The 22,156-nt window shown below is 38.2% G+C and overlaps 2 protein-coding genes across 2 annotated transcripts; both read right to left on the bottom strand.

Annotated features, from left to right (window-relative positions):
* Positions 1-2,145: 2,145 nt before the first annotated feature.
* Positions 2,146-9,053, bottom strand: ttll1 (tubulin tyrosine ligase-like family, member 1; the record flags this gene model as incomplete). The annotated part of the gene is made up of 9 exons (XM_079262896.1): positions 8,938-9,053; positions 8,425-8,633; positions 8,110-8,290; positions 7,081-7,218; positions 6,838-6,946; positions 5,801-5,944; positions 4,789-4,875; positions 3,653-3,816; positions 2,146-2,275 (listed from the first exon to the last, which is right to left on the bottom strand). Exons 1-9 carry the CDS (start codon positions 9,048-9,050, stop codon positions 2,146-2,148), a joined length of 1,275 nt encoding a protein of 424 aa, XP_079119022.1. The 5' UTR covers positions 9,051-9,053.
* Positions 9,054-17,501: 8,448 nt separating this feature from the next.
* Positions 17,502-21,915, bottom strand: mcat (malonyl CoA:ACP acyltransferase (mitochondrial)). The gene is made up of 5 exons (XM_079263559.1): positions 21,353-21,915; positions 19,831-19,918; positions 19,538-19,755; positions 19,327-19,464; positions 17,502-17,781 (listed from the first exon to the last, which is right to left on the bottom strand). The coding sequence occupies exons 1-5, from the start codon at positions 21,761-21,763 to the stop codon at positions 17,509-17,511; spliced, it is 1,128 nt and encodes a 375-aa protein (XP_079119685.1). The 5' UTR covers positions 21,764-21,915; the 3' UTR covers positions 17,502-17,508.
* Between the last annotated feature and the right edge of the window lie 241 nt (positions 21,916-22,156).

Raw genomic sequence — 22,156 nt, 5'->3', positions numbered from 1 at the left:
TCATCAGGTTCAGAATTGTTTTGTTACATTTTTCAGTATATCCATAACTTCTAGTTAATGATTTAATGTTATGATAAGGGACAAAAAGTTTCTTGTGCATAGTACAAAATGCACAGAGCAAACTAGTCATAGGAAACATTCAAAACTCTAGGGACGCAGAGGTTATTTGTGTCACAGTTCATGAAAAGGTTGAACAAACAGCCAAATCAGACACGTGGTTGTTAGTTGCCAGCAGATTTGTAAGATTTTCCCATACACAGATATAAAAGCAAAAATAACAGCACACATTTGGTTTTTAAATTATGAAAGATAGAGAAGAAGCAACAGAAACAACACATTGTTGGATAAACTAAGTTGAAATTGTTTTTCTTTCTGAATCTCCAACACTGTTGATGTAGACCTCTTTGTCTGCAGAAGTAATCACTAATTTCAAAACAGAATTTTGTCATGCTCTGTCTTTTCTACTGTATCAATTTGTTTTTTACTTATAGTTTGTTGTAATCTGACTGCAAATAATCTTTTACACTTAAAAAAAATACTGTCAATTATATTTACTGCTGCACAGCATAAAAGTACATTATTATTATTATTATATTAACAATAATAATAATAATATAATGATAATAATAATGATGAAAACAATGAATTTCACATACCAACAGATTTCATTGCAAAGTCAAAAACAAATCTGAAAATGCCACGGATGTAAAATAAGTGGAACTTTCACAGGTTTACCCAGTTCCATTATCTGCTGTAGTTTCCATCATCTCCCACTAAATCTGGCCACACAGGTGTCTCGTGCTTTGGGTATTTTTGGTCAGAGGTCAGCACATCTATGACTTTCCCATCTTTATGAGCTCTGATGGTTACCAACATCATGAACAAGCGAGAAGCAATAATGCCATGCAGTCTTAGTAAAGTTTTTTTTAAAAAAGTATTTTCTTTGTCTTTGTTATTACGAAAGAGAAAAAAAAAAAGAAAAACAGGACATTTCAGGAAAGCAGCATTTAATTCCAGAATATGTGAAATAGTGGGACTGAATGACACTGTGTTAGCATCAACAACTTCCTCTAAAGCCTTGTAAACACATTTCTTTCTTCCACTTGTCACTAGTCAGAGAGAAACGAAGTGTCAGCAGTTAATCAATTGCTCAAGTCCAATTTAAATTCAATCTGCAGCCATTAAATGTGTAACTGTGTGATGAAATATTCTCAGCAAAACCTACACCACCTTCTGAAAAGTCAGAAGTTGGTGCTTTATTTTTATCTGACATCACACAAGGTGATAAATCCATGAATATACATCCATATTATCCACACAGAAGCCGGTATGAGTTGCTTTAAAGTACCACAGATTGATCCCATGGCTGTTAATACTGTTCCAGTACCATTCAGCCCCACCTGATATGAAAAAGTGGTTTATTTGTCATTAGTATTTCAATGCTTCAGTGGCTGGAGGAAATAAACATGTAATATCCAAGACTGCATGAATTACATTCCTGTTCGTCTTCAAGGTTTAGATGTGATATCAAGAACTACTCAAAAATGCAACATGAGAAATGCATTTAATATTTAAGCAAAAATAAAGAAATAAAGTGCAACACTGTTAAATGGCCTCCCAACCTCTGCATGTACCTACTGGCTTTAAGCATATAAAACATTATTAATATACACATTTAGCTAATTCCACATATCAACTAACCTCTGAAATTGATATCTTTTCGCCATTTGCATTAGTTCTTATCCTGCTAACAAGGCTAACACTTCACCTTCATCTTCTCACTAGCACCTATGTGGCAGGTCAAGTTTAAGCATCAGCTATCAACACCCATGCATAGTTTAGGTTGGTAACTCTACTGAGACATTCAGTTTGCCGGACTTGACCCTTATCGCATCATAAATTCATCTATTTTCATACTGATTTAAAGAAACCGGCCCTTAAGGCCACACTGATGACTCTCCCCTCCAGCAGCGGTGTTGCTTCCTGCGCTGCAGTCAGTGTGAAGAGGAGAGAGGAAGTCGTCCTTCCACTAGCTTTAAAAGACAACAAAAAAAAAAAAAGTCTGGGAGACAGTTGTTTTCTTCCTTGTGCCTCTTGTTGCTCCCTGAAGTGTACAGGAAGTCATTATGAGTCAGTAATTTCATCTCACTTCCACGTGGCAACAGCGGGGCGAACGCCTGCACTCCCCTTGGTGGCCTTTGACCCCAACGGCTGACCCGAGCGGCTCCGCAGGTCGCGTTCAGCATTCTCGCTCTGCGTCTGCTCCTCGTCATACCTGATGAAGCACAAACAGAGGAAGGTTAGGGAGTTCCTGCTGCCTCCATCTGTTTGCTTTAACGTGGAGTATGTCAGCAAAGCGCTTCACTTGATCTGAATCCCTCACCCCCACCGTGTATACACTCGTGTCTGAACTGCTGACATGAAAGGACGTGCTTACACTTCACAGCAGACCTTCGATAGCTCAGTTGGTAGAGCGGAGGACTGTAGTGGGTGGATACAACAGAGATCCTTAGGTCGCTGGTTCAAATCCGGCTCGAAGGAGGACTTTTTGAACACGCATGTGCCTTAATCAATGTCAAACTCACTATGTATGACAACTGGACTTGTTCCAAAACATCAACAGAGACGATGAAGCTCTGAGTTAAACAATAACTAACGGTGATGTTAATGGATCCCTGCGTCTGTCTGTGTATTCTGCATAGAGATACAGCTGCATGTAGTAAAAAAAAACATACTTCCAACATTAAATAAAGACAGCAGGACTGTAGAGTGTCATATCTCAGGCTGTGACGATATCCTTTGGTCCCAATTTGATCCCCATTTCTTTGGGTGCCGATTCGATTTAAATTGCGGTTCTCACAATTCTTTGATATTGCTGATTTTTGTAGATTAAAAACAAAAAAAATGTACAAAACTTCTTTTTGCTCGTCATTTTTCTTGATTTCAGTTAGGAAAAAACAACCCAGTAGCCAGACCATCATTCTGCTGCTATAATGCCCAAGAAGACAAGTAAAAAGATCAATAAAAATAATAAAAATTGACAAAAAATTTTATAGTGGATTCGTTTTATTTACTTGGAAAAAAAATTAGATTTTTTCCACAAAAAATCGATTTTAAAAATGCGAAGCAAAAAATCCCGATTTTCGATTTTTTGATTCGATTTTTCCACCCCTAGTCACATCCAATCCTTAAGAACCAATATTTTTAAGGTTAAACTTTAATTCATTTCTCATATGAGTGACTTCGCGGTTGATTTTCTGAGTATCTGACATAACTAAAAAATGCAATTCATCCCTTCGATAGCTCAGTTGGTAGAGCGGAGGACTGTAGTAAAAATATCAGACATCCTTAGGTCGCTGGTTCAATTCCGGCTCGAAGGAGAGATTTTAGTTGGAAAGTCTAAAGTACACACCATAGTACAGCTACGTAAAACATCCATACACTGTTACAAAACATGCTAAGCAAGTTGACAGACCTTATCTAGAGCCCAAACACAAATATGTACAGGCATCATCACCAAGTGAGCTTTCACATATTGAGAGAAAAGGACGAAGCTGTGGGAACCAAATTTACCTATTTTTATTTCCCATGTGGCTACTTGCCTGAGACAGGGCAAACATGAGCATGATTAAAAGATTTATAAGTAACTCACAGGACTTGATAGTTGCCCAGGGCCTCTCTGGGCGGGCTGCGATTCCAGCGGCAGTCTGGGATGTCTCCGTTGGGTGTGACGATGTTGAGGGTGTCATTGATGAGGTTGTACTTGAGGATGCGGTCATTGGCTGTGCTTGAGGTCAGCGATGGCGATGCATTGACCTGAGGTTCACACACACACACAAACCAACACATTGATGTTTGAGGGAAGGAGTGTTTTGCACAAATGGAAAACCAGTTAGCCATAAACTGGGAGCGGGTTCACAGCTAATCGTTTGTGCATAATCATGCATTACAGGATCCAAAGGAGCATTGTCTAATTTCATCCTGTCCCAAAACAGAAGCTCTTATCAGCAGGAAATACGGCTGCTAATGTGCTTCAACAACCCTGTTTCCAGATGCAAACACTTCCAGGAGCTCATCAGATATTTATATCCATTACCTGTTAATGAGACCTGCATACGTGATGTCAGAACCTAACGGAGGACGCTGCAGGATGAATGAACAAAGGAGTCCAACTTCTTCACCGCAAAGTGTTTCTGCCCTCAAGCCAATTTTGTCTTGCTGAAAATAGATCAGATTTGTGTCTTTGAACAAAAATAGTACAGATCTAGCCTGGAAACCCAGCAACAAATTGTATCGCTGTCAAAAGGAGTGCGGTTTAATATGACAGCCTCAGAACGAGCACACATCTCCGACAGACCAGTCAGAAAACAGCCTGAATCGGTCTGTGTTACTGGTTTTGTTCTTGTATTGTCAGAAGTGTCTGCTAGGTGCACAGAAAGGCCTGAAAACACGCCTTCATTACACATCCCAGTTAAATAGTCACCTAACCAAACATACCCTGAAGGCATTGAAGTTACTCGCTCCCTTAAATAAGCAGGATGCAACAGACTAATAATGAAATGACACTTCTACTTGATCAAAAACTAGATGATGACTTGATGATTACTTCTGGGGTGTCCTGATTGATTTTGGGGATGAAAACAGGCAGCTGCCCCAATTACTGCCATTTGTATACATCCAAAAGGCTTCTACATCGACTAGAAGGAGCTCTTGCGAGCTGAATTGACAGACTTGTTTCCAGGTTTAAAAAAAACATTTGATGGGGCTTTTCCCTGTTAAACCACTCACCTCAATAAGCCATGGCTTCAGCTTGTCATCAATAATGATGTCATACCCGTAACACTCGAAGCAATGCTTATCGTTGTTCATCACAGGCTAGGAATAAAGAAGACATGATTAGAAAGAGGAATTTTTCACTGAATATGTTGAAAGGTTTTCAGTGAAACACTGAATGATACATCAGGGAAGGATCTTAGTTTCTAAGTGGAGTAAAAATACACCAACTGTCATAAATAACAACACAGAGAAGACTTTGCAGTAATGCTATAGAGAGGAAGCGAGTCAGACACCACTTTGAAGAAAAGGGAAGTGTGGATTATGTTGGGTGAGCAAACAATATAAAGACATACAGGTGGCTTTACAGCTGTGGGTTTCAAAGTGTCGGCCTGCTGAAACCTCCACAGACCTCTTCCTCATGACTGAAGTTCGAGTTGAATCACATGATAGCTTGTCAAATAATGGTGCTACTTTCTCCTTTGCTAACGGAAGAAATGCAACAATACATGAGCAACACGAGTGCGTAGTAGTCCACTGACTTTCTTTCATCGATTCATTTTTGGCCACATCTCACAGCTGTTTTCAGAAAAAAAAAGCACAGAATGATAACAGACTATATAACCACCTGCACGTCTTATTATACATTAGATTTAAAAACATAGTTCCCAAAAGACGCAGCAGAAAAGTCCCCATCCATCTGCTGCATAAGCGAGGAGGAAACTGATTCCCAGCGTAGAATAACAGAAGAGGTGATGACACTACATTTATCTGGAGGATTAAGCTGAAGATCTCATTACTTATTATGTCTTTGTACCTAAAATTAATCAGGAAACCTTTAACTGACTGATTACTTTAACGCTATTCTTCTGTGATAAGTACACCACTTATTAGACATACTGCATTTCTCATGGGGAATCTGAAAACACGTGTGATGTTTTGAACATTGCAGTTCACTACATGTAAATATGGGACATGAACAATCACGTGTTGGAAGTAAAAATACTTTATCGTCACATCCACTCACAGCGACGGCCTTCAGCGACTGCACCACAATCCAGTGGATCTGATCAAACAGCCGGTTGGTCACGTCCTTTCCTCTGGTGCTCTCAAGGTACAAGCGGAGGTTACTGACTGTCCACTTGCCGCCGTGGACGTGGTTGTAGTCATCCTGCAGGGAGAAAGTACCCAGTAAAACTACATTTTATGTTCAACATTAAAGAGACACTTTCACACATTTCAGTACTTTTCAACAGTAAAAAGATATTCCATCATTTCCCACATAATCTGGGTAATAAATTCAACATTTATATGTTACAAAAAATGGACATTTAGATGTTAATCTCTTCATCCCTTGTCATGTTTTCAGACATGTTAATGTCTATCCTTGTCGGTTTTCCCCAGAGAGGGCAAAACAATCATTTCATACACACAGATGCCATTGATCACCTTCAGCAATAAAACCATTTCAGTCTTATTTTGTTAACAGGCGCGTTTAAACACCATCAGTTAAATTATATATTAATAAAGTCTGTCATTTTATTATTATAATAAAATTACTAAGTTTAACTTCTCTTGTAGCACAAGACCTACAAACCTCAAATATTTCTATATGAATATCTAAGTAAACAAGTATATTTAAAATATTTATAACTGCTCATATATTCACATGTATATTAATAGTTTATATACTTTATTAAATTAAATTAAATAAAAAGATATTTTATTAATCCCCAAAGGGAAATTCAATGAAATTTAATTTCAAATTTATTTCAAATTTTAATTTAATTTTATTTATTTTAATTTTAACTTTCAAATTTCAATTTCAAATGGAAATTCAAATTTATTTGATCTGCATTAAATGTGACATTGAACCTTAGAAAATGGTAGAATTTCATTAAGTTTATTTACTTCCTCCTACTTTTTTATGAAGATATAGTTTTTATTCTTTAGTTGTGATCCTTTACTTTTTGTTTGTTTCTTTTCTTTTTTCTCTGTTGTATCTGATTCACTATTTTAACTACTTGTTCAGAATAAATACATCATTTATTCATGCAAACTTACCCCGTGCTTTTGGATGGCCACATTAGTGAGATGAACAAACATGTTGTCCAGTTCGCTCGTGCTCGGCGTGTACTTCACTGTGCAGAACCTACAGAAGCCCAGCTTGTACCTGAGAGTCAGAAACCCAGACAACAGCTGTAACACAGCTGCACCAGCTAAAAGACAAATTACTATCAATTCTTGAATGATTTCATTCTGGTAAAAGATAAAAGCTCTGAATGACTTGAAAGTACTTGTTCTTACATATAGCATTTCAGAGGCCGGTATGTTGTCACGAGAACGTAGAGGCGCAGATCAAACTTCTTCCCTCCTATCAGCAGCGGGTTGTCAATGTATAAGGAGATGACGTAAGCCTCCTTCCCGCTGGATGCTGCCACAAACCTGGAGCAAGATAAAGGCGAACATCAGCCACAAAACCCTGACCATGTGGCTGTTCTTTTCAGCGTGAACGCTAAGGAACCATTTCACATCATCTCAATCTGCTCATGTTGTCTATGTTCTTACATAGTTTTCAGTTTTTTTCGTTTCCCACACGTAATCTGTCACACATACCCGACATGTTTCAATGATAACCCTTTGGTCTTCATCCGAGGTGTCACTAGATGGAGCGTGACACTTCCAATGAAAACAGAAGGATTATCATCCATACTAAACAATGTTGGATGTTCACCTGAAAACAAAATGCTGATAGATTATTCATTCATTCATCCATTATCCTAACCGCTTAATCCGATGAAGGGTCGCGGGGAAGCTGGAGCCTATCCCAGCTGTCATTGGGCGAAAGGCAGGGTACACCCTGGACAGCTCGCCAGTCCATCACAGGGGCTGATAGATCAGATTATACTATTCATGACTTTAACCCTTTAAACATGAAGCCTATTTTGCTGGAAACTGCATTCTGTAAGGAAAATGTCTGCATGTCTGCAACAATTAATAGAGGGGTATTTGATTACTTTTTATGTAATATTAGAATGAACACTTGTGAGATTTGGCAAAATGTGTAAAATACACTATATTATATATATATATATATATATATATATATATATATATATATATATATATATATATATATATATATATATATATATATCCTACTGGTAAAGAAAAAGCCCTTAATTTGGTGGCTTCAGGGTTCCAGGGATTAATGAAGAAGAGATTAAAAATGTGCCTCCTGGGATTATTTTAAATTTATTTATATGTAAAACTGTAAAACTGAGAGGGGAAAAAAAACTCCCGTGTAAACCATTTATAACGTCTTTGTTAACTCACGTTGATGTGCGGCTGTCTCGTGACCATTTTTTAATCTGGGACAGCTTGTTAATGAGGAAGATGCCTTTGCCTTGGGCCTTCCCGCAGGGCTTCATGATCCAGGTGCTGGATGGATTCTTGCGAAACTCTTCAACAAACAGGTTGTAGTCAGCGGGGAGCATGAACGTAACAGGGACAAAATCTGCAAAAAAAGGAAAAAGAAAAAAAAAAGCACGATCAGGTTCTGGACTTAAAGCAGCATTCCTCCACACTGCAAACTGAAACAAACCCCAGTATTTCTCCACTTATCCGTCTTCTCTGTGTCATGAAGTGTACCTAAATAGATGTATTTTCCATTCTCATCCTTCTCTGCTAGTGGACTCCCCTCCTTCTCCAGCTCCTTGCGGTAGCGCTTGATGTTTTTGATCATCAGATCCTTTCTAGTCAGCTCGTAGTGGTTGGGGAAGTGGTTTACCATCTGGTCATCTGACAGGCGGTAGCCTGTGTCCACACTGAACACATTCCTGATGGTCTGGATGCTCATCCTGCAAGCAGGTACAAAAACATACCTGCATCCAGGTGATCTCAAGAGGCTAACTGGACTGACAGCTAAATTATTAATGACATTTTCTGAATAAACACAGACTCGATTTGCAGTTGGAAAAGAAAATCTTGCACTTAATTGTAAAAATTAAGTGCAAGAAAGTATTGTCTTGAAGACCTGTTATCCTATTGATCAACAATCTTTTAATGTCATGTCACTTGTAACATATGATACTTCATAACCATGCATTTGAACTTTTTGTTCAAAAACTACAGAATCGGGTGTTGTATTTATGGAAAACATACCAGTAGAAATTCCAGTCTTCGTTTTCTGTAACTTGAATCCATTCCCTTTTTTCAAAGTTATTGATGAGTACTGATTTCTCAATGTCTGTCACCCACTTCACCTTCCCGGCCATGGTGCCTCCCACTGGGGGGGAGCACAAAACAACAGGTAAACAGACAGAAAAGCAGACAAACAGTCAGACAGGGAGAGGTTTTCTTGGAGCTGCATCCTGTAACTGTGCAACAAAGCATTAATGATCGTCTGTTGGATTTATATGCGATCAGCTACCTGCAAAGCAAATGTCAGGAAACAGCCAGTCATGTGCATCAGTCTAGCTGGCTCCGTTAGCAAGCTGCTGAATCCTCATCCAGTCAAGGATGCAATCTCATCCAAACCTGCACTCACAGCCGAACCATCTGTCAGCATCCCAGATAGCTGAAGCTAACGACAACACACCACCTCCATGTTAGCTGCTTTACGGCAAGCTGTTAGTTATTGATCCGGGCGACGTGAAGCTGGATACAGCGATGACAACGCCCACGATAGCCACACATCCACAGCTCAAGTATTTGTTACTGAAACGTAATAACATATATTTAAATGCAATTACGATATTCCGAGGAGCTGCTGAAATATTAAATGTCTTAAAAAGTGAAATACATCGATACGTGACGAGCTTGGTCCTTCCGGGAGAATAACCTAGCAACGGAGGACGCATTAAAGTCAATGCAGGGTGTCATTACCACAGTCGACCAGTAGGGGGCAGTACCGAGACATGTAACCTCACATTACCGCACACCACCGCACATGATATGATCCTTATGAAACGAAAATTAAATGAAATGAAAAATACTTGATTAATCCCCAAAGGAAAATTCAATATTGTAGTATATGATTAACTTGAGGAGGTCTTGTTCCGGAGACTGATGGCAGAAAATTATGACTAAATGTCTATTTTTTTTCCTTTTTACAGACAAGTTATTACTTATTAAAACAATTCTGTTTTTTTTAATTATCTATAAATTCAAATAAATTAGATCAACTATTGATATATCACTATCCAGTTCGTTTTATGTTTACATTTATGATAATATGAGAATATCTAAATAGTAAATACATCCGTCCACCCATTTTTTATTACCACTTACTCCATTAATGGTCGCTGGAAAGCTGGAGCCTATCCCAGCAATCAATGGGATAATCATTTTAAGATTATCCTGAGACATGGAGTGAAGGAGGAATGTCATTGTTTTTTTTGTGTGTGTGTGTGTGTGTGTGTGTGTGTGTGTGTGTGTATGTGCGTGTGTTTTTAAACGCAATCTCTGGCTTTTCTGTTAAAAAAATAAAGAATATATATATATATATATATATATATATATATATATATATATATATATATATATATATATATATATATATATATATATATATATATATATATATAAAAATAAATAAATATATTATTTTATTTTATTTTATTTTTTTAATGTATGGCTGCTACCTTGGCCAAGTCTCCTTTGTAAACGAGATTTCTGATCTCAAAGGGACTTCCTGGTTAGAAAGATAAAAATAAACAAAAGGGTACACCTTAGACAGGTCGCCAGTCCATCACAGCTAAATAATAAGCCAACAATCAAATAAATAAATAAATACATAAATAAATAAATAAAAGAAATTCTTAAAAGTGAAACTAGTTTGAGCATCTCGGTGCTTTTGTCGCCTCCTAGTGGTGGCTCGTGGCAACGGCAGGTAAAGGCGTGGCCAGTCATATTTGCTGCAGTTACCTGAGAGCAACAAGATTAAAGGACGCTGCTGTAAGTACAAGCAAACTTTTCTCCTTTTTAAAATCAATTTTTTAAATCTAATGTAATGACTTACTACTGTTATCAAAACGGCTTTATATTTCTTACAGGGCGGCGTCCAATTTAATCTACACAACAGGTAGTTTCAGTCTTTTTGTTGTTGTGCATGCACCTGTTCACTGTCAGGGCAACAGCATTCATACTTTTCATTATTAATAACGTCAACAAAATATTTCTCAAGCCAGATGCAGGTTTATTTGAAAATGCAGTCATTGTTAAATTAATAATTAGGAACAAATTTTATATATAATTTAAAAAATGTATTCTTCAAAACGACCTTTGTTTGCTTTCGGTGGGAATGATGACTTCATCTTTTTGTTTTGACAGTATGGAAAACTACAGTCAGTCAGAACTTAATACTTAAAAGCCCTGCATTGGATATAACATTTGGTTGACAAGTAAATATCTAAAGTTTTTTTTAGATGTTTTTTTTGCAGTGAGTAGTGGTTTATTTTCTTCTTGGTGAGAGCAAACAGGCAGTTTAGTTGATTTGAGTTATGGAAATGTGGAATTTGCATTTGAGAACAAAAGTACAGTAGAGACTGATCTCACTTCAGGTGACAGAGACATAAACACAGATTAGAAACCTAAATGTAGAATACAGTATGTACTGTGTGCAATTTAACAGCTAAATTAGACATAGTCTAGCAGTTCTAAGCATTAAGGAAGTGAAACAAGTTAGCTGCAACACACATTAGAAAGCAGATTTAATCAACAAATGACGTCAACCTGGACTCTCTCCCTGGTAACATTAGCTCAAGCTCTCCTGGTCACATGACTTTATGTTTACACAACCTGTTTATGAACGTTTGGAGTCATACAGAGACAATACTGTTCCACTGGAGCTTTTATTTGTCCTGCATGGCTCATGTTGTTTTAGGTTTAACCTCAGATGTTTGAATATGAACCCTTTGGATTCTTGTGTTTCTCTTAGAAAACACAATGGTGGAACAGACAAGACGACCAAACCATGCCGTGTCCCTCCAGGCTGGACCTGGAGAGGTGCACGCTGGCACTCTGTTTGATGTAAACTTCAGGTAAAGTATAGACAGTCTTTGCTCCAGTGGGACTCTTTCCTGACAACAAAACACTGCTTGGGCAGGTTGAGCTTCTGGTAAACACAACATGTGGGATCAGTTGTACCAACAACAAACAGGATCCAAAAGAGCTTTTTGTTTGGCAAAACCCCCACATCTGTTATCGCTTTTCTCTGCCACAAAAGAAGAAATCTCAGATCTTTGTCAGTGAGCAACATTCCTGCTCGGTCTTCCTTCAGGGTCAGTGACGGGGCTGCTCGTGCCTTTGGACGGCAGCTGGCTGCAATCGGAGACCAGATGGAGCGGGAGTGGGCCGCTAGAGGGCCAGATGGGCCACTGCATCCTCGACACCTGTTGGGACCTGCCCAGATGCTGACTCGGACCATCTACAGGTACAAGCATGTCTCTTTTCACCTGCTTACCTTAGGCAGACTTTAGAACGAGGCAAAGTTCAGCAAGCTTCCAAGGAAAGAGAAAGGAAGGTTGTGAGAAGTTTCATTGTAATCGTGAACCATCTAACAGACTTTAGTCTTTTTATTCTCAGCTGGAAACAGTTTGATTCTGGCTAAATGACATCCAGTATGAAAAATAATCAGCTGGAAACAGTTGTTAGATAAATAACTGTTGAAAACTGCTGTTTGTGCATAAAAAAATCTTTGCATTATTGGCTGTAACCTGTCGTTGCTTCTTATCAGGGATATCCACAGTAACTTATGGGGCTTCCAGGGCCTGTTTTCGGTTGTGAAGGCCTGGATTGAGAGCACTTTGCCTCGGCAGGGGGTCCTCAGACCTGAGGCGTTGCCAGCTTGGGTAATTATTAATTCCTCTAACCTTCTCTGTCTCTTTTGTGCTTTTTCTGATGTTCTGTTCCTTTAAGAAGCTGTTACCACACCATAAACTTATATGTCATTTGCATCATCATAAGAAACTATGTTCAAGTTAAATATGCTAATGTCTAAATATTTATAATAAAAAAAAAGTATCTTTTGCAAGTAAACTATATAAATAAGAATAGTTAAAAGAATCACATGATCAGGACTCATTTAGTCAAAATGCAGACTTAGCATGGCTTATCTGTACTAATTTCACCAAACAAAGCCTCAAAATGTTGTAAAATGAAAGTGGATGCGTATTAACAGGAATATTTTGGCTCGATATCAACATGTTGAACCCAGATTTAATTACAGTCACAGTCAAAATAACAAAAATACAATTTAATAACAGGTGTCCATGCAAAAACACTTACCCATGTAGGAACAGATAGAAGGTGTAATCTGGATATAACTTATCTTTTACTCATTGTTAATGGCATCTGTTGGATCCTTGAATCAATGTTTAGTCATTTAACATTGATTCAAGTCTAAAAAGTCAAATATTTTAGATAGGACTGCTAAGCTAATGATTGGTAAAAAAAAATACTCTGAATGAAGCTCGTATTAACTCTCCCCACCATGCAGGGGACAGGAAGAGACACATGCACTACAGAAGGTGTTTGCACAGGCTAGAAGCAGCAATCCTAACATGTAGCAAACAGAAATGACTGGGAGACCGTCAGCTAAGTGACTCCACCAAAGTCAAAGTCCAAACAATCACATGGGGATGTAAGAACGCAGTGAGGGCAGCGCTGTTCTCCGCTTCCAGCAAACCACCCAAACTAGGCGTCACATCAAGGCTTTCGCTGTGTTTCACTGTGGGACAAGGTCTCTGAGTTAGCAGCCAAAATCATCAATCATGATGTTTTGATGTTTTATAACATCATGTACACTACTCACAAAAAGTTAGGGATATTTGGCTTTCAGGTGAAATTTATGGAAAATGCAATATGTTCATGCTACAGTGATATAATATCATAAAAGTAAGACATTTAAGTTGAAGGATGCACTACTGATTTCCTCATCTCAAAAAATTCATTCAACACAAAAGGTAACAACAATGGTAGTTACACCACAACAAAAAATGTGAACGTCTCAATATCTGGTCATGTGCCCTTGAGCATCAATTACAGCTTGACAACGACGTCTCATGCTGTTCACAAGGCAACTTATTGCCTGCTGAGGCATGGCATCCCACTCTTCTTGAAGGGCAGCCCTCAGGTCATTGAGGTTCTGGGGTGCAGGGTTTCGAGCCTCTACACGACGGCTCAGCTGATCCCACAGGTTTTCAATGGGATTCAGGTCTGGAGAGAGTGCAGGCCATTCCATTTGAGGTACACCAGTCTCCAACAGCCGTTCCCTGATGATGCGGCCTCGATGAGCAGGAGCATTGTCGTCCATGAAGATGAAATTAGGCCTGTGCTGTTCATGTAGGGGCACAATCACTGGATTAATGATGTTATTCAGGTAGGATGGGCTTGTCACTGTACCATTCACAAAGTGTAGGGCAGTTCTGTACCAAGTGGACACCCCTGCCCACACTGTAACACCGCCACCACCAAAAGCTGGCCTGGTGACAACAGTGGCTGATGCATAGCGCTCTCCCTGACGTCTCCAACATCGTTGCCGGCCATCATTTCTGCTCAGTGTGAATCGACTTTCATCAGAGAACAGCACTGAGGCCCACTGGTTCCTCGTCCAGCGTAAATGCTCCCTGGCCCATGCAAGACGATGATGCCTGTGCCTGGTGGTGTGGTCAGGTACCCGTGCAGGTCGTCTAGCACGCAGACCACGCTGATGGAAACGGTTTGGAATGGTCTGACGTGACACTTGGGTGCCTCTCACCTCTCTTAAACGTGCCTGGAGTTGAGTGGCATTCATCATCCGGTTTCTCAGGGCAGTGTTCACAATGTAGCGGTCATCAGCACGGGATGTGGCCAAAGGACGTCCACTTCTAGGCCTTTCTGTGACTCTTCCAGTCTCTCCATATCTCTGTTGCAACCTGCTGATGACACTCTGTGACACTCCAAGCTCAGTGGCCACTTCTGTCTGAGAACGTCCTGTTTGAAGCATCGCAATGGCAAGGGACTGTTGTTCCATTGTTAGGTGTCGTCTTGGTCTCATGATGTCAAAATGTGAACAGCATGATGAGGACAACTGTTTAAACACCAGCTCTAATTGATCCAGGACATTTATTGGTCAATTCAAGGATCACACACCTGCCGTGATTTTTGCCGTTAAGCTCCTTGTTAGAGAACAGCAACTTGTGCAAAATTTATTGGAACATTTAACAGTTGGACATGTGCATTTAAAAGCTTAGAGAAGATCACATTAAGTTCACCTGTACAGGTTTGAATGCATTTTAGGCTTGTTGTGAAATTTCACCCAAAAGCTGAATATCCCTAACTTTTTGTGAATAGTGTATTCCATGGAGATGGAGGGTTTATACTGAAGTGTTGAGCCTCTCGGTCAGATAAAATCTCAGGTTTCACTTCTGACTGGATCCCCACGGTGTTTCTGAGGTGAATCTGGAGGACTTTCCCAGATCCTCCTGACACTTACAGGTTTCCACGTGGCTTCCTGAGATACTTACCTGCACTGAAACACCTGTTTCTCACATTTTAGCTTCTACTTTTACACAGCCCCTCATCATATGAACCGGGTGCTATCATCTGGTTTTCACTTAATATGGTTTTCTTTTAGGAGATAAACTTTTACATTTATACTCTGCTCCAGGGGAATTTACTCTGACATAGTCACACATCTTGATTCTGTGTAGTAACCTCTCACATCTCATGATCCCTTTGAGAACCAATATTCTACAGAGTAATATGAGTTGTGAAGATATACCGCGTTCATTTTGGGTGTTTGAGTTCAGACAGAGGGCAGAAAAAAATAGGCATCATCATCCAGACGTCAAAACAACTGTTGCTCTGGCTCAGCTGGACCTAATGGGTTCAGGACCAGTTCAGAGACATAAGAAAGGATTTGTTTAGACCAATGGGGGCACGTGTACCCATTGGGGTACTTGGAATTATTTGGAAACATCTTTTATGTTTTCTTTAAAACATTGTTAAATAAAATAATATAAATATTATATAAATATTTAGTATATTTCAATAAATGTAAGTTTACATTTATAAACTGAATTTACATTTAGATTTACACCATTTCTTTCCTCCTAAAATCCCACATTCAGACTTGAAGTAAACCCCACCTGTTATGAGCCAAATCATATCTGTCAGTCACTGTCGTCATGACAACGCAAACAAATGTGTTTTCTTAACTAAAAATATTTTGCAGTGGTTAGGGGGTACTTTGCTGAAATAATATTTTACAAGGGGTTCTGTGTTGCAAAAAGGTTGAGAACTGCTGGTTTAGACGAGATATATATATATCTATATATGTATATATATATATATATATATATATATATATATATATATATATATATATATATATAGATATAGATATATATATGTGTATATATATATATATATATATATATATATATATATATATATATATATGTGTATGTATATATATATATATATATGTGTATGTATATATATATCTACATACACATATATATATCTATATCTATCTATATATATATATATATATATATATATATATATATATATATATATATATATATATATATATATATATATATATATATATATATATATATATAAATCATAAAGATAGTAAAAAAAGATTATAGCACCACTCTCCACTTGTCCAGATTGTTCATGTTTGTACTGTTTATTGCTATTGTTCTATATGTTTACTTTTCTTTGTTGAATGTTTTCATTTATTTACATTATTCATGTTTTTGTCCTTTATAAAAAAAAAGGGGAAAAGAAAAGGGAAGAAATGGAATAGGGGGAAAGAAAGAGAAAGGGGGAGGCAGACAGAACTGAGAGAAACTAGCATCTGTTTAATACAAATAATGACTGGTGAAATATATGAAACATAGCCAGGCTTCTTATGAATATGAGGTGTGTACAGATGTTTCTGCTGCTTAGAGATGTTGCATTACTCCCAATGTGAATGATCTGTGCAAGAACAAAAAATAAAATTGAAAAAACCAAACTGTTGCTCCAAAATGGTAAAATCTTCCCGTTTCATTCCACAGGTGCCGAACTTGAAACCAGTTTCCTGCACTGGCTGGACCAGAGGAGCACTTGTGACCGTGGCACTGGTGGCTGCACTGACTGCTTACGGTGCCCTGTGGACAGACGGGAAAGCCTAAACGGGCCATGAGCAGGTCTCTTCGGCCTTCATTTGTTTGGAAAAAAAAAAAAAAAGTTTGCAACTGAGTGAAAATTACTGCTGATTTTATTTCTGCTGTTTACTGATTACTTATTTTGTACTTTTTTAAATGAGCGGTACTGAAGATAACAGGAAAGACTGGGAGCAGGTTGCTAGGCAACAGAAGAGAAAAACAAATATAAATTAATAAGAGCAGCTGGGAATTGTTTAAACAGGTTTTCCAGTGATACCTGAAAGGTTTGCTGGTGTAATGTAGCAACATATTCATCTGTTCTCTTAACTGGACTGTTGCTGGCCCGCAGTCTTTTGGAGTTTCTTACTGGTTTAAGAGGCTGGGATTTTTACCAATAATACGTAGCTTTGCTTAGCCTAAAAAGATGGGAGCTGGACTTTCTGTTGCATGTTTGAAGATGGTGTTTCATGTGATGCAAATAAACTTCATAATGACAAAAAACAAAACTGAAAGCCTGATTAATAAAAATATTGATTTAATTGTAACACAAATAAGTCCTTTGTACTGATAAGTCTTCGTCTCTGCTTCATCACTCCTCATGCGTGGTGACTTCTACGTGTGTGTACATCTGGAAGGCCCTCCTGTTGCATTTCTGGAGGGTGGCGCCCAGCTGCTTTCCAGGCCCGACCTCGTATGTGTGAGGAAACGTCTCTCCTTGCGTCCTCTCGTAGATCTCGTGCAGAGTTTGCTCCCACTTCACCGGCGACGCCAGCTGCTTCACCAGCTGCCTGCGCACGTGGCTCTCGCTCATGTAGCGTTTCCCGTCTACGTTGGCGTAGACGCTGATCTCTGGACGCCGCACCTGAATGGAAGGAGGTGGGAGGAGTCTGATGAGGAGCAGAACTTGTGAAAATAAGAGTGACAGAGGATTATATTTTTAGTTTTAAACGTAGAAAATACACATAAATGTTCATTTATGTTATCTTTAGCATAAAGAAATGGAGACAGGCTGTCAAGATGTTTACGTGTTATTTTGAATTCCTTTGTGACTTTTAATACTTTTGGTAAAATATCTCAATCAGAGGGTAACTGTTGAATTTCCCCCCAGTTGAAGATGATCTGTGTGACTCAGATTGGTGGAGTTTAAATTATTTAGACAGATTTGGAAGATTTTCAAACCTAATCTGCATCAACAACCTTTTTCCTGAAATACTTATTATTTACGACTCATGATACACTTCCACAACAATGCTGCAGATATCTGATTTGATAAAATCCAGTTATCTGAATAACGCAAAAAAATCCACTTTGCTGAATATTTAATGGACTAAAAATAACTTCAGCTTCAAACAAGAGAATTATAAAGTTAAATGATGATTAACTGGATAAATTGTAGTTAAACTATAGTTTTTTTTGGGAACCTTTAGCAGACAAATGTTGCATTTGTCAAGGTTAAGATAAGCAAATATTAATACAGCTTTTTACCTTCATATATATATATATATATATATATATATATATATATTAGGAGTGGGAAACTTGAATCGAAAAATCAAAAATCGGGATTTTTTGTTTCACAATTTTAAAATCGATTTTTCTAATTCAATTAAATACAATGAATCCACTATAATAGTTTTGTCATATTTATTGGTTTTATTTATCTTTTTTACTTGTCTTCTTGGGTATTGTAGCTGCAGAATGATGGTCTGGCTACTGTGTTGTTTTTTTTAACTGAAATCAAGAAAAATTACTAGCAAAAAAAGTTTATAATTTTTCTTTGTTTGTATCCACAAAACTCAGCAAAATCGAAGAATTTTGAGAATCACAATTTAAAAAGAATGGGCACCCAAAAAATCGAGACAAAAGCCTATCGTCACAGCCCTAATATTTATATATATATATCTATATATATATATAGATATATATAGATAGATAGATAGATAAATAAAAGTAGAAATGAAACCTACATGGACAAATAACTTATTTATCGAGAAAATTGCCATTTATATTTGAGGATAAATAAAGTTTAAATTAAATTAAATTAAATCGAATTAAATTAAAAAATTAAATCAAAATAAAATTTTTGCTCATGAAATTAAATAAAAAAAAAACAAATTATTAATTTGCCAATAAATAAATTATTATTAATTTTTGAGAGAAATTTGAAAGTTTTGGAACTGTTTTTATGCCATTTAATTGAGTCATTTTTCAAAAATTTTAATAACCTTTTTTTCCCCCCCACAGATTTTTCTTTCCTTTTATTTCTGGTGCATTTTCAACTGTGTTTATTATTATGAACTATTTCTGTGAAATGAACAAGATGAAAACTAAATCTCATTTATCTTATTCATTTAAATTGCTGTCTTGAAGAGTAAACACTCCCCGTCTGATGTGGCGTTGGACTGACCTCCACCTGCCTGAGAACTTCTCTGAGAGGCTCGGCAGCTGATGCCATCAGCTCGGTGTGGAAAGCCCCGCTGACAGGGAGAGGTTTGGTCCTAATGAAATGTAGACGTCGTGAGTTCTGCTGGAGGAAGTCCAAAGCCTGAGAACAAGACACAGCTAGATCATTGAACTTGTAAATGGGATGAATGAGCCGATGTGGCCATGCTCTGTACCTGCTGGTGCCCTGCGATGACTCTGCCATCAGGGAACAGGTAGTTGGCCACAGAACAAACAGGATCTTGCACCCCCAGACTTTTGCAGTGCTCTTTGGCCTGCACACATGCATGTTTGTACTGAGCCTGAGGTTTACCGATCACCGACAGCATCCCACTGGGAACCAGCTCGGACGCCTTCTGCATGGCTTCTGCACGCACCTTTACTGCATACAGAGCTTGGACATAAAGTAAAGACCATTAAACCCCTCTGTCCACCCAGGGACTCCCAGCATAAAACAATTCATCTTTACCTTCAGCAAAGTTTATGGCACCAGAAAAGACGAGAGCTGCAAATTCTCCAACACTAAAACCTGCAGCAGCCACACAAGTCTCGATGGCCTGCGGAGAGGAGTTAAACAAGTCAGAGTTAATGCATCAGCCATGACTGCATTCTAGCAACCAAATAAAACTAAAATACTTCAAGATCTACATTGGAGCAACTAAATATCTGTGCTCTATTATATCCAAAAAGGTCAGTTTACTACGAGTCAACATTTAATAGTGCTATAGACTATGTTATGGGCTGCAAATGAGAGCATATTGAACTAATACAAAGTAATAAGAGGTAAAAATTAGATTTGGGAAAATCGAATAAGTAAAACAAAAATCAGGATTTTTTTGTTTCACAATTTTAAAATTGATTTTTTTGTATTAAAAAAAAACTCTTTTTTTTCCCCCAAGCAAATAAATATAATCCATGATAAAATCTTTGTCATTTTTATTGTTTTTATTGATCTTTTTTACTTGTCTTCTTGGGCATTATAGCAGTAGAATGATGGTCTGGCTACTGGGTTGTTTTTTCGGAATCGGGACAAAAGCATTTCGTCACAGCCCTAGTAAAAATTGCTACTCAGAAAGGCTTAAATAGCAGGGGTGGGAAAATCAAATCGAAAAATTGAGTATCGGGATTTTTTGCTTCACAATTTTAAATTAGATTTTTTTTTTTTTTTTTGTTAATAAAAAAAAACAAAAACAAAAAAAAAAAAAACAACGATTTCCCCCCCCCCAAATATATAAAAATAATCCATGATCCAATTTTAGTCATTTTTATTGTTTTTTTACTCGTCTCATTGGACATTATAGCAGCAAAATGATTGTCTGACCGCTGTTTTGTTTTTTTCCTAATTAAAAGGAAAAAAAAAACCAAAAAAAAACAAAACGAACAAAATAAGTTTTGTACAGTTTTTTTCTTTTATTTTTAATCTACAAACATTAGCAATATCGAAAAATCGTGAGAATTGCAATTTAAATCGAATCGGTCCCCCCAAAAATCAGAATCGAACCGGGAGAAAAGCGTATCGTTACAGCCCTAATCTCTGTTATAACTACCATCATGAGAGTCAATATCTGAACTTCACACAAAAGGTTAAGATGCAAAACTATGAAGACAGAAAAACAACACATCTTCATGTTGTGAAAAATGCAATCTAGCGTCAAAGATCAAGCTAACATTTCCCCCTTTTGGGATAGTTAGTGTTCTATATTTGGCCTTTTATGACTCAAAAAGGCTTAAACAGCTTTTGTTCAGCAGGATGTCCAGCTTGTGAAGTTTGGTAAATTTAAAATGCCTAAATATTAGGAAACTGTCCAGTGGAGAAGCTGGAATAACAAATTATTTGCGCCTTGTCTCAATGTAGCCTTCACACGCTGTTGTGTTTGTTTTTATCATAGACTGTATGTATGTTTGTGTTTGTATGTTTGTATGTGTGTGCGTTCGTATGTTTGTGTATTTGTGTTTGTATGTTTGTATGTGTGTGTGTTTGTGTGGGCAACCTTCGGGTTTTCATGGTGCAGCTTCTCCACCGCAGCCAGCGACGTGACGAACACCGCCGGCTGACAGTGAACCGTCTTCTGCAGCTCCTCCTCTGGACCCTCCAGACACAGAGACAGCAGGTCGTAACCCAGGATCTTCTGCGCCACGGAGAACATTTCCTTCACGTTGGGATATTTCCACAGTCCTCTCCCCATGCCCACAAACTGGCTCCCCTGTCCGGGGAAGAGGAGCACAGAGAAGCCGCTAGGCTCCTTCCTGGTTCTCCGAGCCCGCACCACAGGAGACTGGATGCCAGAAGAGGACTCCGGCTCGCCGAACTGGGTGGTGGACAGTCTCCGGCTCGGAGTGACCAGAGACCTAACCTTCCTGCACGCGGCTGCTGCCATGTTAACTATCTGTGATGCTAGCATGGGCTAGCTCCTGTTAGCAATGCCGTAACGGGTTACAACAAACACGCAACCTGCCTGGAAAAAGACTTGGAAGAAAGGAGGAAAATAGTCAGTTAATGTCAGGATGAATGACTCTCTCCAGTCGGCATGACAGCCGAACGGGTGCCGCCATGATGCGTGACGTATTCCGTTTGTTTTGTTTTACTTCCGGTTGACGTCATGGTGCTGCCATGCTACAGCGCCACCTCTGACCAGCATGATTTAATTTCGAAAGTTTCTTTTTACTGGTTTCTTTTTATTTAGGAAGCAACTACAATGAATTAATGAATGGTTAATATAATATTTTAATATGCTATTCCATGCCAAATCAAAGAATAGAAAATATGAGGAAGGCATAAGCTGATACACGTTGGT

The sequence above is a fragment of the Telmatherina bonti genome (assembly GCF_933228915.1).
Source record: "Telmatherina bonti genome assembly, chromosome: 23".
NCBI classification, from domain to species: Eukaryota; Metazoa; Chordata; class Actinopteri; order Atheriniformes; family Telmatherinidae; genus Telmatherina; species Telmatherina bonti.
The sequence above is the reverse complement of the archived record's forward strand: the minus strand, read 5'-3'. Positions and strand labels throughout refer to the sequence as shown.